This window comes from Pieris brassicae, chromosome 10 (assembly GCF_905147105.1).
Source record: "Pieris brassicae chromosome 10, ilPieBrab1.1, whole genome shotgun sequence".
Classification (NCBI taxonomy): Eukaryota; Metazoa; Arthropoda; class Insecta; order Lepidoptera; family Pieridae; genus Pieris; species Pieris brassicae.
The window spans coordinates 13069214-13088282 of NC_059674.1; the positions used below are offsets into that span (position 1 = coordinate 13069214).

The 19069-nt window shown below is 32.6% G+C and overlaps 1 protein-coding gene across 1 annotated transcript; it reads left to right on the plus strand.

Annotated features, from left to right (window-relative positions):
- The first annotated feature begins 3136 nt into the window (after positions 1-3136).
- On the plus strand, positions 3137-5145 carry LOC123715264. The gene is made up of 2 exons (XM_045670213.1): positions 3137-3317; positions 3704-5145. The coding sequence occupies exons 1-2, from the start codon at positions 3194-3196 to the stop codon at positions 4996-4998; spliced, it is 1419 nt and encodes a 472-aa protein (XP_045526169.1). The 5' UTR covers positions 3137-3193; the 3' UTR covers positions 4999-5145.
- The last annotated feature ends 13924 nt before the right edge of the window (positions 5146-19069 follow it).

Here is a 19069-nt window from a genome sequence, read left to right on the forward strand (position 1 = left end):
TAAATAAAGATATATATATATATATATATACAAATTAATACAAACCCTATAACTTATAATACTTAGATAGCTAGATTAGATTTAATTATTATTAAATCTATGTAGAGATATTATAGATTTATTCATCTTAATAAGACGTTTAATTGTCTGTAAAAAAATTAAGTATCACAACCTAAAATATCTAAATGATCAGATTTTTACAACTATTTTTTTAAATAGACTATATTTCTCGAACAGTAAAATAAAGTATGCTAATAGCTTTTACATATTAAGAAAAACACTTTTTGAACGGATTAATTTTAATTTACAAAAAATTAGAATTATGTAAATAATTATAAGTTTTAAATAATAATACATAACTTTAATCCGTTCAAAAAGTGTTTTTCAGTAAAATATAATTTACCCTGAATCACCTTAAAGCCGGAAAACATTATTAAGTTATTTTAGTTTTGAATGAGAAAGTTTTAGCTTAGAAACCTTCGAGAGAAAAGCTCTAATCGATTTTTGAAGTACTCGGGAGCGAAGAGCAAGTTAAATTAAAGTTGTAGCCGGCGCAATATTCTGAACACGAACTACTTACAAGATTTGACGGAGAAACGATGCTTACAAAAGGAGGTCCGAGAGCTTATACCATACTAGCTTTGTAATGCGGTATTGTCCAGATTCTCAATCTATAGTTACAAATGCCAGTTTATCACCTAAGTGAGGATAGCTGACCTATTTTTCATTTTAAAATATAAAAAATATGTTTCACGCAAAAAATACAATATGTTTTAACCAAAGTGGTTGTTACGGTACTGGTTTTAAAAAGGAAATGTCTATTGTGTATATTATAAGTACCTACAAGTTCAGATGTTAACAGAGAATTCTTTCTATGTGTATTTTATTTGTGTTTAATATTATCCTATAAATTAATTACATCTATGAAGCAGTGTTGGCCGACTGGTTTCAGCGTGTTCTCATACCAATGGACTTTCGGGCTTTGTTTTTCATGTTTAAATCTCAGACTCGTATGATGAAGAAAAACAGTATGAGAAAAACATATGTTTCAAATCCAAATATCGACGAAATGTGGCAGAAGGCTAAATTACTTCTCTATGAAATAGAACTGATCAAAGAAATGGATGGCATCTGAGCCAAACAGCCATATGTGGTTGTGGCGCCACTGCATTATTATGAATGCAACAAGACGAACATATAATATTAAATTCATCAAAATCATATTACTAAATATTTAACAACATGTGTGTACCACCCCAAACCGCTTTGTATATTAAAATTTTGTTATACGGCACGTGAAGTAACGATCGCGGGTGCGCTGAGATTCAAGATGGCGTCTTATTTCTTAACGTTACTTGCGGCTGGTAAGTATGGAGAGATGTTTTTTATGAAACTTTTGTAAATAGGCTTTTAATTAAGCCTAACCCTTTCGACATTGTAGAAAAAGAACAGCCACTACTGACCTCTTCTTTGTTTTCACCATCATAGAGGATTATTCGTTAGGTATTTTTAATATGATTTCATGTAATACATAAGAAATTGTTAAGGATCTAAATCTCAGGGTTGACATTGTTACAATTATTTAGACTAATAAAAATTTATAGAAACTGATTCAAAACTATTAAACATGTTCAGTTCAATGTATGAATGTCACAATTTCTATAAGATTTTCTTTCTATTTCACCTTTACTTGGGGTACTTAGATGAGTATATCAGAACTTGCTTAGGTACTGCTTTATATAACAAAGAGGTAGGAGGCTCACCTAATGTAAAGCGATATGGCCGCCCATGGACATTGCCAGAATGCTAGGAAATGCCGGCCTTTAGAAATTAAACTACAACATATAAGCAGTAACTAAATAACTTTCACGTTATTCAGCTCGATTACCTATATTATCATTAGGTACAAATTCATTGTTTTAAATTTAGAATGAATTAAGTTTCTTTAAGATATTATATAAAAGTCTATCTCCATTCTAAACCAGCCTAGAGGGTTTCGCCCCGAGTTATAATATCGCGAGAACTTTGTAGGGAGGCGCGGTGTACGATGGGGGTAAAAAGGGGGAGTGATGACTCGCTACTTCGCTTACTTATTTACATAATTACATACGAGCCTTGTGAACGTCTTGCTTTAATATTAAGCAGCTACCTACAAACACTTGCTCACGTGGTGAAGGCATATCTTTAGGAAGCTGGCATTCCGTAGATCAATAGGCTCCACAAATAGATCAACTACTTTCCTATTAAAATAATTATCAAATAAAAACATATATAGACCAGTTTTTCTTCTTTAATTCTACAATAATTATTTAAATGTAGAACAAAAAAGTGTATTTCCCTGAGGAGACTAGTAAGCAGGTGTTATTGGACATCTTGTTAAATATCCTAAGTAATTGGATAGAGTGTCCAATGATCACTAGGTTTTTAAAAGTATTTTGTTTATACAAGCAAAGGATTCATAGAGATCTATACATACCTTACCCTTAAAATTAGATTTTTTACTCTCCTAGATCCATAAGATCCATAACGTGAGGAGGTTGTACGTTCGATCCCCGGCTGTATAGCCAGAGAAAGTCCACTGGACTTTCTTTCTTTGTGCGCATTTAACATTCGCTTGAACGGTGAAGGAAAACATCGCGAGGAAATCGGCTTGCTTGCTTGCTTAGACCCAAAAAGTTGACGGCGTGTGTCATAATGAAACATATGCCTACAGAAATCTGAAGCCTAAAAAGAGTTGACCTAAAAAGGTTGTAGCGCCATTTGCTTTTTCATAGATAATTCATAGAGTTATAAGAAATAATAGTATACCATAGGGTAAATCTAAATATAAATAGCGTATTCATATCTAGAAAACAATTTTTTAACCGGATTAAAGCTATTTGTATTATTATAAACTTATTATGATTTTACATACGTTTTGTAAAGCACGTGAAACGAAGAAAAAATAAAATTTAGAATTATCTAAATAACTATAAGTTTTAATAATAATACATAGCTTTAATCCGTTCAAAAAGTGTTTTTCTTAAGCTTTAATCCGGTTAAAAAATGTTTTCTTTCTATGTGTAAAAGATAAACCCGATATCTTCTTTTTAAATTAAAAACTTGTAATACGTCAATCAAAATCATGACATAGATCTGACAGCAGTCGTTTTCGTTAATTTACAGAATTTTGTACTAAATATTTTTATTTATAATGTCCATTATTGAAGAATCAATTGACAATAGACCATCGCCAGAAAACTATATGGAATTTATACCATGGGCCTGTAGCCAGCTTCAGTTAAATTTTATTATTCTGATACATAAAGAATACCAACGTAAGTAGAAGCTCTCATAATAAAATGTATTGCCTACAAAAACCTCCCTAGAACCACAAATAAGTCTTGGTGATATGTTTTGGTAAGGTTATGTTGAGTAATATCTCAACTTATAACTCCTAATTAGATTAAATTAATTTAGGTATGTAATTTGATATCAGATAGAGATATTGACACATTTATATTATGATGAATATTAATTCAATCTGTTTATAAACTGAATATGTAACAAAATCCTCCTTATTTATAAAAAGTTTACTTTACACGGATAAGTCCATCCGTTTCAACTTTAGTAATCGTGTATCTCTTTTTGTTAAAGCGTTAATTCAATTTGACAGAAAGAGTCGACATTTTCTTTAAAAAAATGTAATTCGTTTTATTTTTAGATGAATACGTAAGTGTCATGAATCAAGACCGAAAGAAAAACAAAAGTAAACTAAAAGTTCAGTCTCGGTTAGATTTAGATTCAGACCATAATAAAGACGATGATTCGAATGACCTGAAGACTCCGGTAACAGCTGACTCGGAAGTAATTCATATTCAAGCAATTTGCGACCACGCCGATAATTTGACACAACTTAAATTTGTGAAAAATATAGCAATCCCACGCATTCTATGGAAAATTATCGGCCTCATTGTCAAATACCACAGTTTGCTGACGAACATAACAATTCACGGTGGCATGGACCAGTACACATTGCACGAAATCTGCAATTTCCTCAATATTTCAAATATAACCGAGTTGATTCTGGACTATTCTTTTTTAGCTGAAGCCAACTACTATCTCCTTTTAGAGTCCAATAATGACATTTACCATATATCACTGGCTGGTTGTGAGATTGATGATCACGTTCTTAAAATTATCGCATCTAAACTGGCGCATCCGTTGCCAGCGTCCAAGAAATTAAGTATTCTAAATTTAGCATCGAATAAAATAACAGATGATGGAGCTAAGTTCTTAGCTGATGCATTACGTTCTAATAGACATCTTAGCTATCTTAATTTATCAAACAACAGGCTGTCAGACAAAGGTGCTGCAGAACTATTTACCGTCCTTCAAGAGTTTGTTTTAACAAAAGACGAATTGATGGCAACGAGATTACGTCACATGGATTTTTTAAGACAAAAGAACGATTTAATAATGAAGGCGCACCAGGAATTGAAGGCGGGTGATGTAGGAAGAACTCCTAGACGCAAGACTATTAGAGCTGTTAGTACTGTACCCAAACGTGGTAAATTGGAAAAGGAAACTTCGTTAAAGTCATTTGGTGAAACTAACGCTAAAAGTCTTATAAACGTAGATATGTTTCTTCATGAAAAAGCTATCGCCATAGCTGACAGTGAATTAGGGGATTTTGATGATCCATTTAGCTCTAGTAATATTGTTGTAAGAAATAGCTTAACATATTGCATAGGAAATAATGTACTATGTTATCTTAATTTGTCTTACAATAACATGACTTACATATCATTGAAGGAGATCGTGGATTTGCTAAAATATCAGAAGGGTGTAGATAGAAAGCCTATAGGGCTATCTAATTTAATAATTGAAGGGAATCCATTACCAATGCTATGCGATGAACTGTTGCAAATTGACGAACTCATTGAGACGGGTCTCGCGACGCATAGACGTGTCTCTGTAGCCAAAAAGCGAGCAACACAAAGTGCTAAACGTTTTTAGGTAATAAGTAGCTGAAGAATCAACGCTTATATAATCGATATATTATATTGCTAGTATTTGAACTGTTAGCTTTCTTCTGCCCGGAGAACTTTGTCAATTGTCAATAATTGTTTTAGATATTTAATTTTTTTACTAACTTTACTATAGTTTCGGATATGTGTTATTTAGATTAATTTTAATTTGTAAAATTATTAAACTATATCATAATATTATTGTGATTTTGTGTGGATACCGTGTATAAATCGTACTACTTTTAACTAGGTACAAATAATAGCACACATTACTTTTATTTTCTATAGTCTATTGGCTTTAAATTTAAAATTTTCATACCCAACTAATCGTGTAAACGCCAAGAAAAATGTCAATGAATATTTCCCGCAAAATACATAGCGGAAAAACCCTAAAGCCCGCAGCGGGCGGGGTGTGAGGCGCGGGGCAGGGTACGCGTCGATACTCGCGCTCGGAAGCCATCTTAAAATATAAGACCCCCCGCCTCCTTAGACGCTCGCTTTTTCAAACTGCCGAGCGAGCGGTGTGCCAACCTTTGGTTCCTTATTTCAGTAAGATTTTCAATAAAATTTCGACTTTTAATACAATATAGGTAGTATATTCAATAGGTATCAAACAAATATAATTCTGTTAGTTATCCGATTGCCGATGTCAGCAACCTAATTTATAAAACTCCAATCACTTAAGCCATATTTGAATCGTATAAAATTTTATCGAAGTTTAACTTCTGTTAGTGGGTAAAATCCGTTTTCTATAAAAGTGTTATAATGTAATCAAAAAATGTTTCATATAAATCATAAAAGTCAAACTTAAAACAGATATACCTAATACAATGTTTCTATATAAGTCCATAAAAGCTTATAAAACTGATTAACAAGCAACACTAAAAGTCCAAATGATAAACAAAAAACATAATTCACTCTGAAAAAATGTTACATATAAATTATAAAAGACAGACTTTAAACAGATATAATACAATTGTTAAAAATACTAAACTCCACATAACCTAATGAAACTGAGTCAATCACATTAACAAACAATACTAAAACTCTAAATGATAAGGGATCCTACTTCAGTCTCTACTTATCAAAAAATGTTTCATATAAATCATAAAAGACACACGTAAAACAGATAAGCCATTCCAAATGATAAAATAAGAGCATTATTCACTCCGCACGATTATCTTAAAGTAATTTTCTTGCCAACGTCGTCTAAATCAATACAGCATTAACCCACACAGGTGCACGTTACGCATACCGCTGCAGAAAAACTATTGAAATGAAAATATAACGCTCACATAATAGGGCTGTCAATTTCCGAATCTAGGGATATGTAATGCATCTAAATAACTGGGATTTATTTAGGCAATTTAATCTTTTGTGTTATAAAAATATTGAAATAGTAACATATGTTTTTGGCATCACAATTGATATATTTTCAGTAACCAACTTGGACCCGCATAAACCCGGAAAGATTAGCAAGGGTTGGACGAGGTCTGTTAAGACTTTGTTTCAAATGTATTTTTTTAAAGAAATAATTCATTATTTTGACTTGAGGGAATGTGATTCGATTTTTAAATACAATGTGTCTTTAGATCATCAAGTTTTGACAACAGTTACAAATATCTTAACTGTTCTTATTAATATGACATTTGGACGCCTATTTTAAAAGTTTATATTAACAGAACATGTTAATATGGTGAGGTACTGTTTGAAGACCGTATCTTACTTAACAGTAGTTCTAAATTAAAATAATGAAATTACGAATAACGACTAATAATTTGCGACCACACGCTATTTTTAGTAGCGCCATCCCTAACAAGTAAGCTGAGTATACGCACACAGATGCAAGTGTATACAGATCGCGATTCCCCCACCTGCCACCCCCCTCTTGCGCCTTAGACGTTGGCTTTTTACATGGGTAAAAGCAACTGCGGAGTTTGACACCTTTGGTTCAATTTATTAACTAAACGATTGTTAACATCGAGCTTTGGCAATAATGCTGTCTTTACAAAATATAATTTCTATCTAACCGTAAAAATATTTAGGCGAGTGAATTGAATCTGAGTTTCAAAAAACAAACAGTCTATTTAAACACAAGATTTCTTTTTGTCTCACTTATAAACCAATAAACATAAAAGTATGTTAGAATCCATATTAAAACATAACCTAGAAACATTACGTACCTAGTTATAAATCCAATCCTGGACGACTTCACTTTATAATAAACTGTACTATTAACTTAAAAAAAATTCGACTAAAGCTTTCTTAAACCAGAATAAAACTAAAAATTCTCTATATATAAACTGGTTTCCCCTAAAAGACAAGTTTCTTTTTGGTGAGAATATTTGTAACCTTCTTGGAATTCCCGTTGGACCTGTTGACGAAGGACTTTACATCGTATTGTGTTCGATACGAATTGGAACAGGTTGTCCTAAGTAGTCGTGAGAAATTGAGTGACTTATGAAAAATGGAGAAAAAGAACTTTAATCGATAAACCCCGCATAATATTTTATTATAATTCGATTATTTCTGAAACTATTATAAAATAATAACGGCTATAATACTATAATTGTTTAACACGTTCTATAATTAATTTAATAAAAATGTTTATATGGCGGATTTAAAAGTTTTCATATAGAATACAGATATGGCGATGAATATTGAAAAAAAAAACATAAATATACAGAATAAAGGTGTGTCTTTTAGCTGTCTCTTGGAGATCAGCTATGGTTGCAAATGGTAATGATGAGGTGGTTATCAGCGCCTCCCGTTAGCGTCAGAGAATCAGGTGTATCTAATGAAAAAATTATAAATGTCTACTGTCGCTTAACTATCAGACTATATATTTAGCCAATGCAATAATATAATTGTGTAACTTCATAAAAATATTGATATTGAATGAACAATCAAATTAAAATAGTTTTAAACTTAGTTTCGTAAATTCTCACTCTATTGTGATTCATCACAAAAGACCTGCCCTTAATACCTTGTAAGAAACAGGTGATTTTAAAGAATTTGATTTACCAATTCTTAAAAGGTCGGCAACGTACTCGCGAGCCCTCTGTCATTGAGAGTATCCATGGGCGGCAGTACTACTTTATATCAGGTGAGTCTCCTGCCCGTTTGACCCCTGTTCTAGAAAAACAAATCTATTTACGAAGTTTTCATTTTTAAAGCCCAGTAAAACTTTGGCATATAGATTTTTAATTAGTTTCACTGATATTAATTTTCTATTTATAGTAAATACTTGGGGTGGAACTGCGTTTGCGCATCTCTGGAATATGTATATGTCGTACAAAGCTACTAGCCCATTGACAAAAAACTCTTATAATAAAGCACTAGCTGGTTTCCGTATTTTATGGTGCATTTTATATTATTGAAATAAAAATTAAACCATCTCATTGTTATAAAATAAATAATAAATATTAAAGCATTATCGTCATGCAAGTTGCATGGCTTTAGGTAGCCAATCTTCCCAATGTGGAGCACATTGTACAGGACAGGACAACATATTATAATAACGAGGGTCTAGACTAATATCCACAAATGATTACCATTAAATACTTTTATACCGCCCGATACAGAATATTTTTAAAGACAAATTGTATTTCGTTTGTAGAATCCATTTTTGTAAAGAAGAGCTGAGATTGGAACCCATTCCCTCAAACAGACTTTCTATATCTTCGTCAAAGCGAACTACTGTTTTATTTTATGGTTGCCTACAATTTTAGTATTGTATTTGTATTGTATGTGCGACAACTCTAATGTAGTGGATTCGAGAGAATTAAAAGTTACTTGGTGAAATGAAGGTTCTAATAAAATGAGTACAAATCAAAAGCTAATAAAGAGTTGTGCCGCTTCTAAATTAATGTTTATTAACATAATATACACAACGAAAGGCTAACAAGATATTTAATTATAAATTAGCTATGAATTCTTAACGACGAGACAGTTTCCCCTATAGGATTTCGCGGCTGTCTTTCTAAGGGGACCGTATAAAATAGTTATACGGTGTAGGTAGCTACTTAACCGTTTTTAGGAGACACCCCCACCCGTAACTACCCTCCCTCCGTGCCCCTACATATAACTATTCGTATATTTTTGCAAAAATCTTTAGGGGGTTATACCTGGCTTTTAGTTGTGTGCGTCTTTTGAATTCGGGTCGCTCGATTTAGTTTTAATTTCAACAGATTTCGGGTTGTACGTGCTTGGAGTTTTAATTTTTGTATTTTAAACATTTATTATTTAAATGTATTACATATATCGAGGCTTTGTCGTGGATTTTATATGAAGAATAATACTTCTATAAGGAGATTCTAATACTATTATACAATTATTGTATGGCGATTCTAAAATTTTAATCAATACAATTGTACACAATAATAATTTAAAATAAAAATTGTTTAACAGTGTACCTTTCATGAAAGCATTTCTTTGCAGTATTCCGATTTCTTTACGTTGATAACAATTGTGATCATATTTTATTTTATTAAATGTACGTATTTATATATTTTTTTTAATTTATCGTAGTATATAGCACATCAACATAATTGATTAATTGCCAAAGGCAAGGTATTGCTTGTCGTTAATTTTTTTCTAGAACAGTGTTCGAAGGTGCAGCAGGCTCACCTAATAATAAATGATAATGCATGTGGACACTCAATACCAGAGGGATCGCAAGTGCGTACCCAGCCTTTTAAGAATTGGCCAATAAAAAATAAATAAAAAATTGCGTAACCTAAGGTTTTACTCGCCACATTTTCTGTTACTCGTAGCATTATAGAGTCGTAGCGGCCTATAATATATTCGTTGTCCTTCTATAAAAGAATTTGGAATAGAGACTTAGTACTTTCGTTGATTTAAACAAATATTATTATAATTCAATATAAATAATCAGAAACGTAGTTGAAAACTTTATTTTTATAAATATATTTATTAGAATTATCTTTATGAATATGTTATTCAAACAAAGAACAAGTTAGAAACACAAGACAGGCTTTATTTATATAATAAATACAGCGAGATATAAGACGTTGCTTGATAAATATGTATGCGCGGAATGAGGTGAGGTAAAATTTAGGGGGGCGCTATACACGACCTACGGGCAGAAAGCTGTAAGTGAAACATATCAAATTACGCTATTTGAAATTTGATTTTGGTCATAGTTTTTTTCAATAAAGATTATTTAATTTAAATATTGTTCTTAATACGTTCTTTTTACTCAGTAATGTTACTTAGATATTTTTTAGAAAATGTTACGAAGTCGAAGTCTATTAATTCAGTCACTTCTTAATTGGAACTTCATAATGTACATATGTTGTCTTCACGGCTACGTCTTACTATATATAAGATGTGTTTTATTAGTCTATTCAAAGCTAAGAGATTTTCTATATGTAGCAACTGAACGTTCTTAAGGCAGAATTTTCCCCGCACCACCAGTATATATAGCCAGCTGCCGCCTAAAATATTTTAATTCGATTTGGGGTCTTTCAAGAAAAGAGCGAACCAATTCTTAAAAGGCCAGCATCGTAATCGCCCTCTGGCTTTAAATGCCCATGGGTGCCGGTATCACTTAACATCAGTTGAATTTCATGCCAGTTGACCCGTTGTTGTGTATCTATAAAAAAATATATATATGAACAAATACATTAATCTGCTCGGTTAAATTAAATAGATAAAAATTGATAAAAACAAAAGAAGGTAGCTTAGACTAAAACCCGGTTACATTATTTTTACGCAGATAAAGTCGAGATCTTTAAGTATACAAGATTTCATTTACATACGTTTAGCACCGCGCCGCGCACGTCTTGATACAGCATATAAGTCGATCGCGGGGTGGTTTTTACATTCACCCCAAGTATACCCATACTATCTCGAAACACCCGCTATAAAACAGTCCACGCGGAAACCGACCATAGACTCACGTGAATAGATACCAAATTCCGTTGTTTTGTAACTGGCTGTGGGGTGTAATCTTAATATTAATATCATCTTGGGTACTCCTTATATGAAGTTTTATGTATGTAGATCGCTATGTGGGATTACGTAGGCGCTTTATGAGATACGATATTAGTATGGAAAGTAGGTTAGTATTGAAGTGGCTTGCGGTAGCAAACTTATAAGATAATGAGCATATATTCTATGGCTTTATTAATATATGAATAAAGCCATAAGGACCTTAATTCAAAATGCTCAGCGGTGCTCTATGAAAAGCCACGCCTTTCTTCGAACTCGCACAGGTTATCAAAATTAATACCTTATTTTTATTATTTTTATGAAAGGGTTACCTAAAACAAACACTCAAAAATAACAGCCTAAAAGTGTATTTACATTTGCTTATAAAGAAATCAGTTGGATGAAAAAAAAACAATAAAAACCATAAAAAGTACATCAATCTATCATTTTAACTATAAGATCTCTTTCGTCTTTTATTTCAAATAGTGTTTGACAAGCAACGCTGTGTTGAAAAGCCACAGATTAGTAAATATTATGGAAAAAGATTTTTACTAGCTTTCCCTTGGGCTTGTTTTAGACTGAATACAAAAGTAAGACATGTGCTGTCATATTTTTGTAGGCATTACCAAGCTCTACAACTTTTCTCTAGAACTCAATTATATGTCTCTCATTGTTAAGGCAGCGTTCGGAAAAAAACGTTTACAAATGGTTTGCGCCGGCATACTTTGCAAAGCCGACTACCACAAAAAAGTATTGAAATGTTTCGGGTTAATAGTAAATGACATGGCTTTATATTGGTAAAAGAATTTTCAAAATCACTTCAGTACGATTCACCCCCTACAACCTCAAAAACACCTCTTCGTAGATGAATCGATAAAATTTTCACGTTCATATAAAAAACTTTTAAATATATTAATATAAAAAATATCGCATTTGCTTCATTGCAGACATAGGTATACCTGTATGCAAAATAATCGTATGTATTTTATTATCTTTTAGTATAGAATAGGACAGGAATTGACCGCTGCCCATGGACACTAACATTGCTAGAAGGCTCGCAAGTGCATTGGCGGCCTTTTAGTATTATTAGTACACTCTCAGTGCTATAATAATAAAAATATAATTGAATATAACCAGAGATAAGCTAAATTAAAAATTAAATTTTACAAAGAAAATGAAGGTTTACTAATACTGCTTCCTTAATCCGTTATTAAGATTAAAGAACTCAGCACAATAACTTATGCAACTTGTGCCCCTTGCCTGCGTGGTTGGTAATAAATCAGTTCTTAGGCAACTTAGGGTGGCGGCTTTGAAACCGCACTATGCTATATTAGCTAACTTGTGCCATAAATATTATTAGTTTATATGGAATATGTATCATGAACGTATTTTTATTCTAAACTCCAAACTAAAAGTTCTAGTCCATATTCTAATTCCTATCTCAACTAACAATCTAGTTTTGCATTTTTAACAAATATGCCAATCTGTTGGCAAACATGCCAATATTCATTCAGGGTTTGATATCTCTTGAAATCCATTTAATTTCATCCACAAAAAAATGTCTCCTTAGATCATCCCTAGTAATTTCTAGAGGATTCCATTCGGGACCAAATATTAAATGTTTCAGTCACAGATCCAGTTCTTGCCTTATATTCATTATTATATTCGAATTTTTCGATTAAAACACACAAGATCTCATTTATGATTGATTATTACAAAAAATAAACCTATTAGTTAATCGCTTATTCGCTTAGCTGATCGCTCCGCTCTTAACCCGAACACAGCGGGTCTCGCATAAATTTTATTGGCATAATCTTACCAACCCGCAAGATTCACTGGGTGGAAATTTTAAGATACACGAACGGCGTACGGTCTGCATAAAAAGTTGAAAGAACAGATGTAATCGTTCATGTCAAAGAACCAGACACTTTTAATACGAAACTGATATATTTTTTATTAGTGTATATAAATTTGTGCACAAATTAATACATTTTACATAGGACATTTATATTCTGTTTTTCATAACACAGAAAATTTTAATTTTACGGGTTTTTGTTATTATTATTCGTTGTATAATATGAGTAAGAATATACACATGTGAGCCAGACCATTTCGTTCACCGTTCTTAAGAAGTCGAATTAAAATTTAAAATGCGATAGAATTAAACTATAATCACTTGGTACCCAAAAATTGGTAACAGGAAAAAGGCGGACAGTACAGTACAGTATGGTACGTAAGTAAGAGATAGAAAGACGAAATAAGACTTAAAGTCAAGACTGGGAGGAAACTACTTCTACTTTTAAATTATACAATAGATCGATATGTGTATGGTGAATTGGAATCGTATAATACATGGGTATTTCCTATAGCTACCTCTTTATATTTACTAAACGGAAGGCCTACCTTTATTGACTGTGTTTGTATGATGTTCTCCGTATAACTGCTTGCTCGGTCTACTGCAGAATAAGGCTAAATGTCTGTTTTCTATTATGATCCAATTCATATTATTGTATTAGTCGCAGCTCCTTACAAACACACTCACTCTGCTGCATTTGAGACCCAAAAATTGTCTTAACCTCCGAAACGAGAAAGTTGGTTTGTTGCTGGCTTTCAGCAGGAACTCATCCACTCTGTAGGACCAGCAAAACCTAGGCCAACCAACTGGTCAGTACCGCGGCCTCTTATAAACTATATGTTACTTCATTAAAAAAATCGGGAGCGTATTGTCCAGTTCTTTGCGTCCATTCTACGTCCTTGATTTGAAAAATCAATGAACGAAACTTGTACCTACTAATATAAATTACCTGCTTAAGCAAATATATATTGACTTGAAATTTAATGTTTGTGAGGAAATGTTTTACCCAAATATGTATCATGTTTATACTATGTTATTTTACAAGAAGGAATGCTTCCTTCCAGATCCAACACACATATATACAAAGAAATACAAGTTATACTTAGAGACGTGACCTTAAATAGCTTCTCAGATAAGAAAAAGATCTTACTAAAGTAATCACATATAGTGGTAAATTATTATGAAGGAAGGTAGGTATTTTTGCTAACGCTACTTGTTTTATTAGGTCAACTTGTAACGTCTTTGCGTTTAATCAAAGGATATTTCCAATTAAATTGATAACGATCGGAGCCCCTATCGCGGCCTACATTGTTCCAGTGTACAACTAATTTAATGATTTATATACTATGTATCATTATTTTCTGCGTACTGGTACCCATACACTAACTGGTGTCTACGGCTGTATTTACGTAATATAGGTTATACTTGGAACATTAAAATGACTTTTTTCTAGGCGTTCATCTTACAAGCCCCTTATTCCATTCATATAATTTACAATAGAAACAGTATAAAGTTTTTAACTTCGGTTTATATTTAAGACAGTGTTGGCCTAGTGGCTTCAGCGTGCGACTCTCATCCCTTAGGTCGTGGGTTCGATCCCCGGCTGTGCACGAATGGATTTTCTTTTTATGAGCACATTTAACATTAGCTCGAACGGTGAAGGAATACAACGTGAGGAAACCGACATGCCTTAGATATTTATGCCAAAAAGTCGACGGCGCGCGACAGGCACAGATGGATGATCACCTACTTGCCTATTCAATTTACAAATGATCATGCAATAGATACATAAATCTGAGGCCCAGACCTAAAAAGGTTGTAGTGCCATTGATTTTTTTAAAATATTTATATCGGGTACATCAAGAAGCTGTGTTTATTGAATTGCGGATTTGAAGTACTTTAGCGCGTGACCCATTATATCAGTTTGTATATTGATGATTGTTGGTTGAGATTAGGCTTGAATAGCATCAAAGAACGATATCTGACCGCATCATTGATTACTTAGTCGTTAAATTTTCTTAATAGTTCATAAAATCAAACAAAATTGTTACTAATGTTGTAGAAAATTTTTTTCAAGGTCACGTATGTATTTAAAATAAACAATGATAAAAATGGAACTCACTATCTAACAAAACCAGATTACCGAATGTTTTTAGAATTTAAATTTATATAATTGTAAATAGTAAAACAAAGGTTTTACACACAACAACAAACACACCGTTTTATAAGGTATTTTGTTTTCTTTTTGGTGTTGTTTCTTCGCCTAAAGTTATATATATATATATATATATATATATATATATATATATATATATAGATACCTATAAATAGATAGAATATTCTATGTATACCTACGGTATAGAAAATAAATAATTTTTCTCTCTATTTGTTTAATGTTTTCGTTGGGTTTTTGTATTGGATTGTATGTTTTTTAATATCCTCTTTTTAATCTGTACTGTAGTGTAGGCCTTAAACCACTACGAGGTAACCGCCTTGGTCTTTTTTATGTTTTTCTCCTCTAAGTATATTTATAATATAATTTTTTACATTACAATTTAATTTAATACAATTTTTTTAAAAACAGATATGTAATAAGATATTCTAGTAGCTGCTTCTCAGGAATCATATCGATATGAAAAAAATTGCATCATAAAATGATAAAAAAGTATTCATGATATGTTTAATTTAACACGTACTACAAATCCATTTTAACACACGTCATAGAAATCTTATTTTATAATTTTTTATGCTATTTCATAAATTAATTTGCATGTTCACTTTGTTTTACTCCATAAATTAATATAATGTGTCATCAAGGTTTGTACTGTAACAAAGTTTAATATTACTAAACATAACAATTTTTCAATTTTATTCTACGCAAATAGTAAGTACACAAAAAAATGATTACATAGATAGCGCAAATTCCTACAGGGCTTGAAGTCTTTGCACATCACCTGCATGTGTCTAAAACTAAGAGAAGGCCCCACATGGAGTACTGTTCTGATATCTGGGCGGGAGCTTCCCAGTACCAGTTCTTCCACTTGACTGTATTCAACGAAGAGCGGGTCAAATCATCGACGACCAATACTCTACATCTTCTACCGCATTTACCATGGACAGTGTTCAGAGGAGATGTTCGGATAATACCTGCAGCTGAGTTGCATCATCGGACGTCGAGGCAGTATACGAAATTCCACGAGTATCACCTTGACGTCCGCCGTTCCACGACGCGTTTTTCAAGGAAATGTTTGCCACGCACCACTGCTATGGAACCAGCTGCCCACTGAAGTATTTCCAAACCAATTCGACTTAGGGTCCTAAGAAAAGAGCGTACCAATTCCTAAAAGGCTCTCTCAATGCCCCAATGAGCCAATGGAGGCTCACCAGAACTTAACATCTGGTGGGCCTCCTGCCCGTTTGCCCCCTGTTCTATAAAAAAGACCGTAACGGCCTACAGTACATCCTACCAAAGAACTAACCATGCATGGAAAGGCTCTGAGACAAAATTACGAAATATGTGAGGAGGCAATTGCAAGCAATTACGCCCCAGCTCTCCTATAAATATTGTAAAGACCTGGACACCATGGTAGGGTGTAGACCGAAAAATAATATATATAGTAACATATAAATAAACAGTAGATATATGTACCTATGATTGAATAACTGAAGTTAGCTCAACGGCAGTATTTACTTTGTTAACAAAATATTATCGAAAAAATTAATAGATATTCTAGGTATTCGGACTAGAGTGGATATTTATAATACATACTGAATGATAATCTCAAAGTATCGTGTAAGTTCTGCTAAATTGGCAAAAAAATTACATATATATTTGGTGAAACTTCTTTTGATAAAGGACATATTTTATGCGTGGAACAATAATACAATTTTAGCATCTCACATCTGTAGGGCTTTTAACTTTTCGTTTTGCCATAATATAAATTATATTTCTTTAGCAAAACGAAAATATGTATGTACATGAAACAATAGTGAAGGTGACATACCGAAATCACACCCTATTAGCGCCGGAAAAATTCCGGAAACCGGACCTTACCCTCTGTTTGGTAAAAGACATTGTATGTTTTGTGACCCATTTCTCTTATCAATATTTACAAATTCTATTAATGTACGCTGCTTTACCTATGTATAAAGCACTTATCTTCTTGATACATAGCTATTTTTAAAATATTTATAAAAAAATTAACATATTAAATGCACACTTATGAGTTGGTAGGCACTACCTACCTACCTACCTACTATGGGTGGCAAAAACTACCCAGACTGACTTAGTGCAAACGGAATTAGTAAAATTGTCACATAATTATGGATAGTACTAGCATTCATATTGTTAAATATTCTAACTTAAACTACTTATGGGTTTAATCTGAAATAAAGAAGTTATTCTTATTATTACTATGTAGTAAGAGAGTAAAAGATTAAACGCTTGATTATTGTCAATATATCAACGAGCTAGCTTTTATGAGCCCACAGCACGTAAAGGAAACTATGAATGTGAAATGTCTGCCTCATTCTCGAAGTTGTATGGGGAACCTGACAAGCTTGATCGTCCAGGCTCTGTAGGATTTTATGACATTGCGACATTAATATGACTTTGAGGAATGAAGAGCTCGAATAAAAGCTACACACTAATAAATAGGTTTCCATGGGCTGCGTTGCTTTTTACAGTCGTTTAAACCGCCCTTTTCCACATTTAAAAATGATTTTCACAAAACATTCATTCGCCGAACGAACTTTTGCCTCTTTCCATGGTCAATTGGTTACTAGTAGTCATTCATTCCATATCAGATTTTAAAAAAAAATTGACTCATTACGTTTTTAAATATGTACTTTTTATTTAATAGAAGCTTATACAATACATTATTAAAATCTATCTTATAGGCTTATGATTAAAAAAATGCTTTTTAGAAATAAACTTATCTTAACAATACAAGTTGATAGTACGAAATATCAATACAGAACCTTTATGTTCATATAAATTACTTACTTATATTTAAAGTATCGAAAATATAGTCCCGTCAGTCGGCCGATGACCGGCAAACATCAATTAGCCGGTCAACTAACGAGTGACCAGTGACACAGAATACAATGTTACAGTAGATATTGTTTAAAGTACAATCACTTGTACTTGATAACGCGTATGACACAGCTGAAAAACTGGAATATCTTGAAATCGAAAAATATAATATTATTATCATTCTTACGTAGATATCATATACAAATTAATTATAATTTAAACTATGTTATAAGGTGAAGGAGGCCTTTGTGGACACACGGTTGGTAACACAATACTAATACCATATATATACTTATTGCCCAATAATACTTATTGACCGAAGTAATAAGCCCGGATAAGAGCTTTTTCATAATTTATTTTGTTTACTTAGAACAAAACAGCTTACTAAACATAACACATTTTTTTCTAAACTCCAATTAAAAGGTTTACAGACTAAACCAGAAAAATACACACAAAGTATGCGTGTAGGGTATGGGTGTGTATTTGTGTGTGTGTTTAACTGAAGCGTTTTAATTAAATAACATAATCTTATGTATAAGTGTCTTGTCATTCTTTAATGTATCTCGTTTATGGTTTCTATTAATTATAGGCAAGTAGTGGATCTGATAATAGTTCTCGACTTATTGGTGTAAGGGTAACTAGAATCCTGCAGGCGCTTCCTCCGGCCGTTTCCTCACTACTTGCCCCAGTTCCTTGCCTTAGTTACGGTAAAATAAAATTTACTGTGTATTTTAAAGTATTTAAGAGCAGTGTTGGCCAAGTGGCTTCAGCTCCCTGACGTCGGATGTGCACCACTGCGCTATCGTTCTATGTGCTCATTTAACATTAGCTCGAACGATAAAGGATAAAATCGAGAGGAACTGCCTTGCCTTAGACCTAAAGGGCCTTATTATTTAGATAATATTTAGAAATGATCATGAAACAGATACATACAAAAATCTGACGCCCAGACCTAAAAAGGTTGTTGCGCCACTGGTTTGTTTTATTGTTTATTAGAGTATTTAATCATAGATTGACAAAATTTTGTTGCAATATAATCTAATAATTCCTTGCTTAGAATAGAATCTAATAACATGTAATTTAAGGATTTGTAAGTTATAAATTTAATTTAATTAATTTAAAGTCGCAACTGTTGTTTACATACTGTGGTGCCGTTTAAAAAACATAAAAAAAAACACGTTAACAAGCTCTCCAGCCACTGAATTAATCTCCATA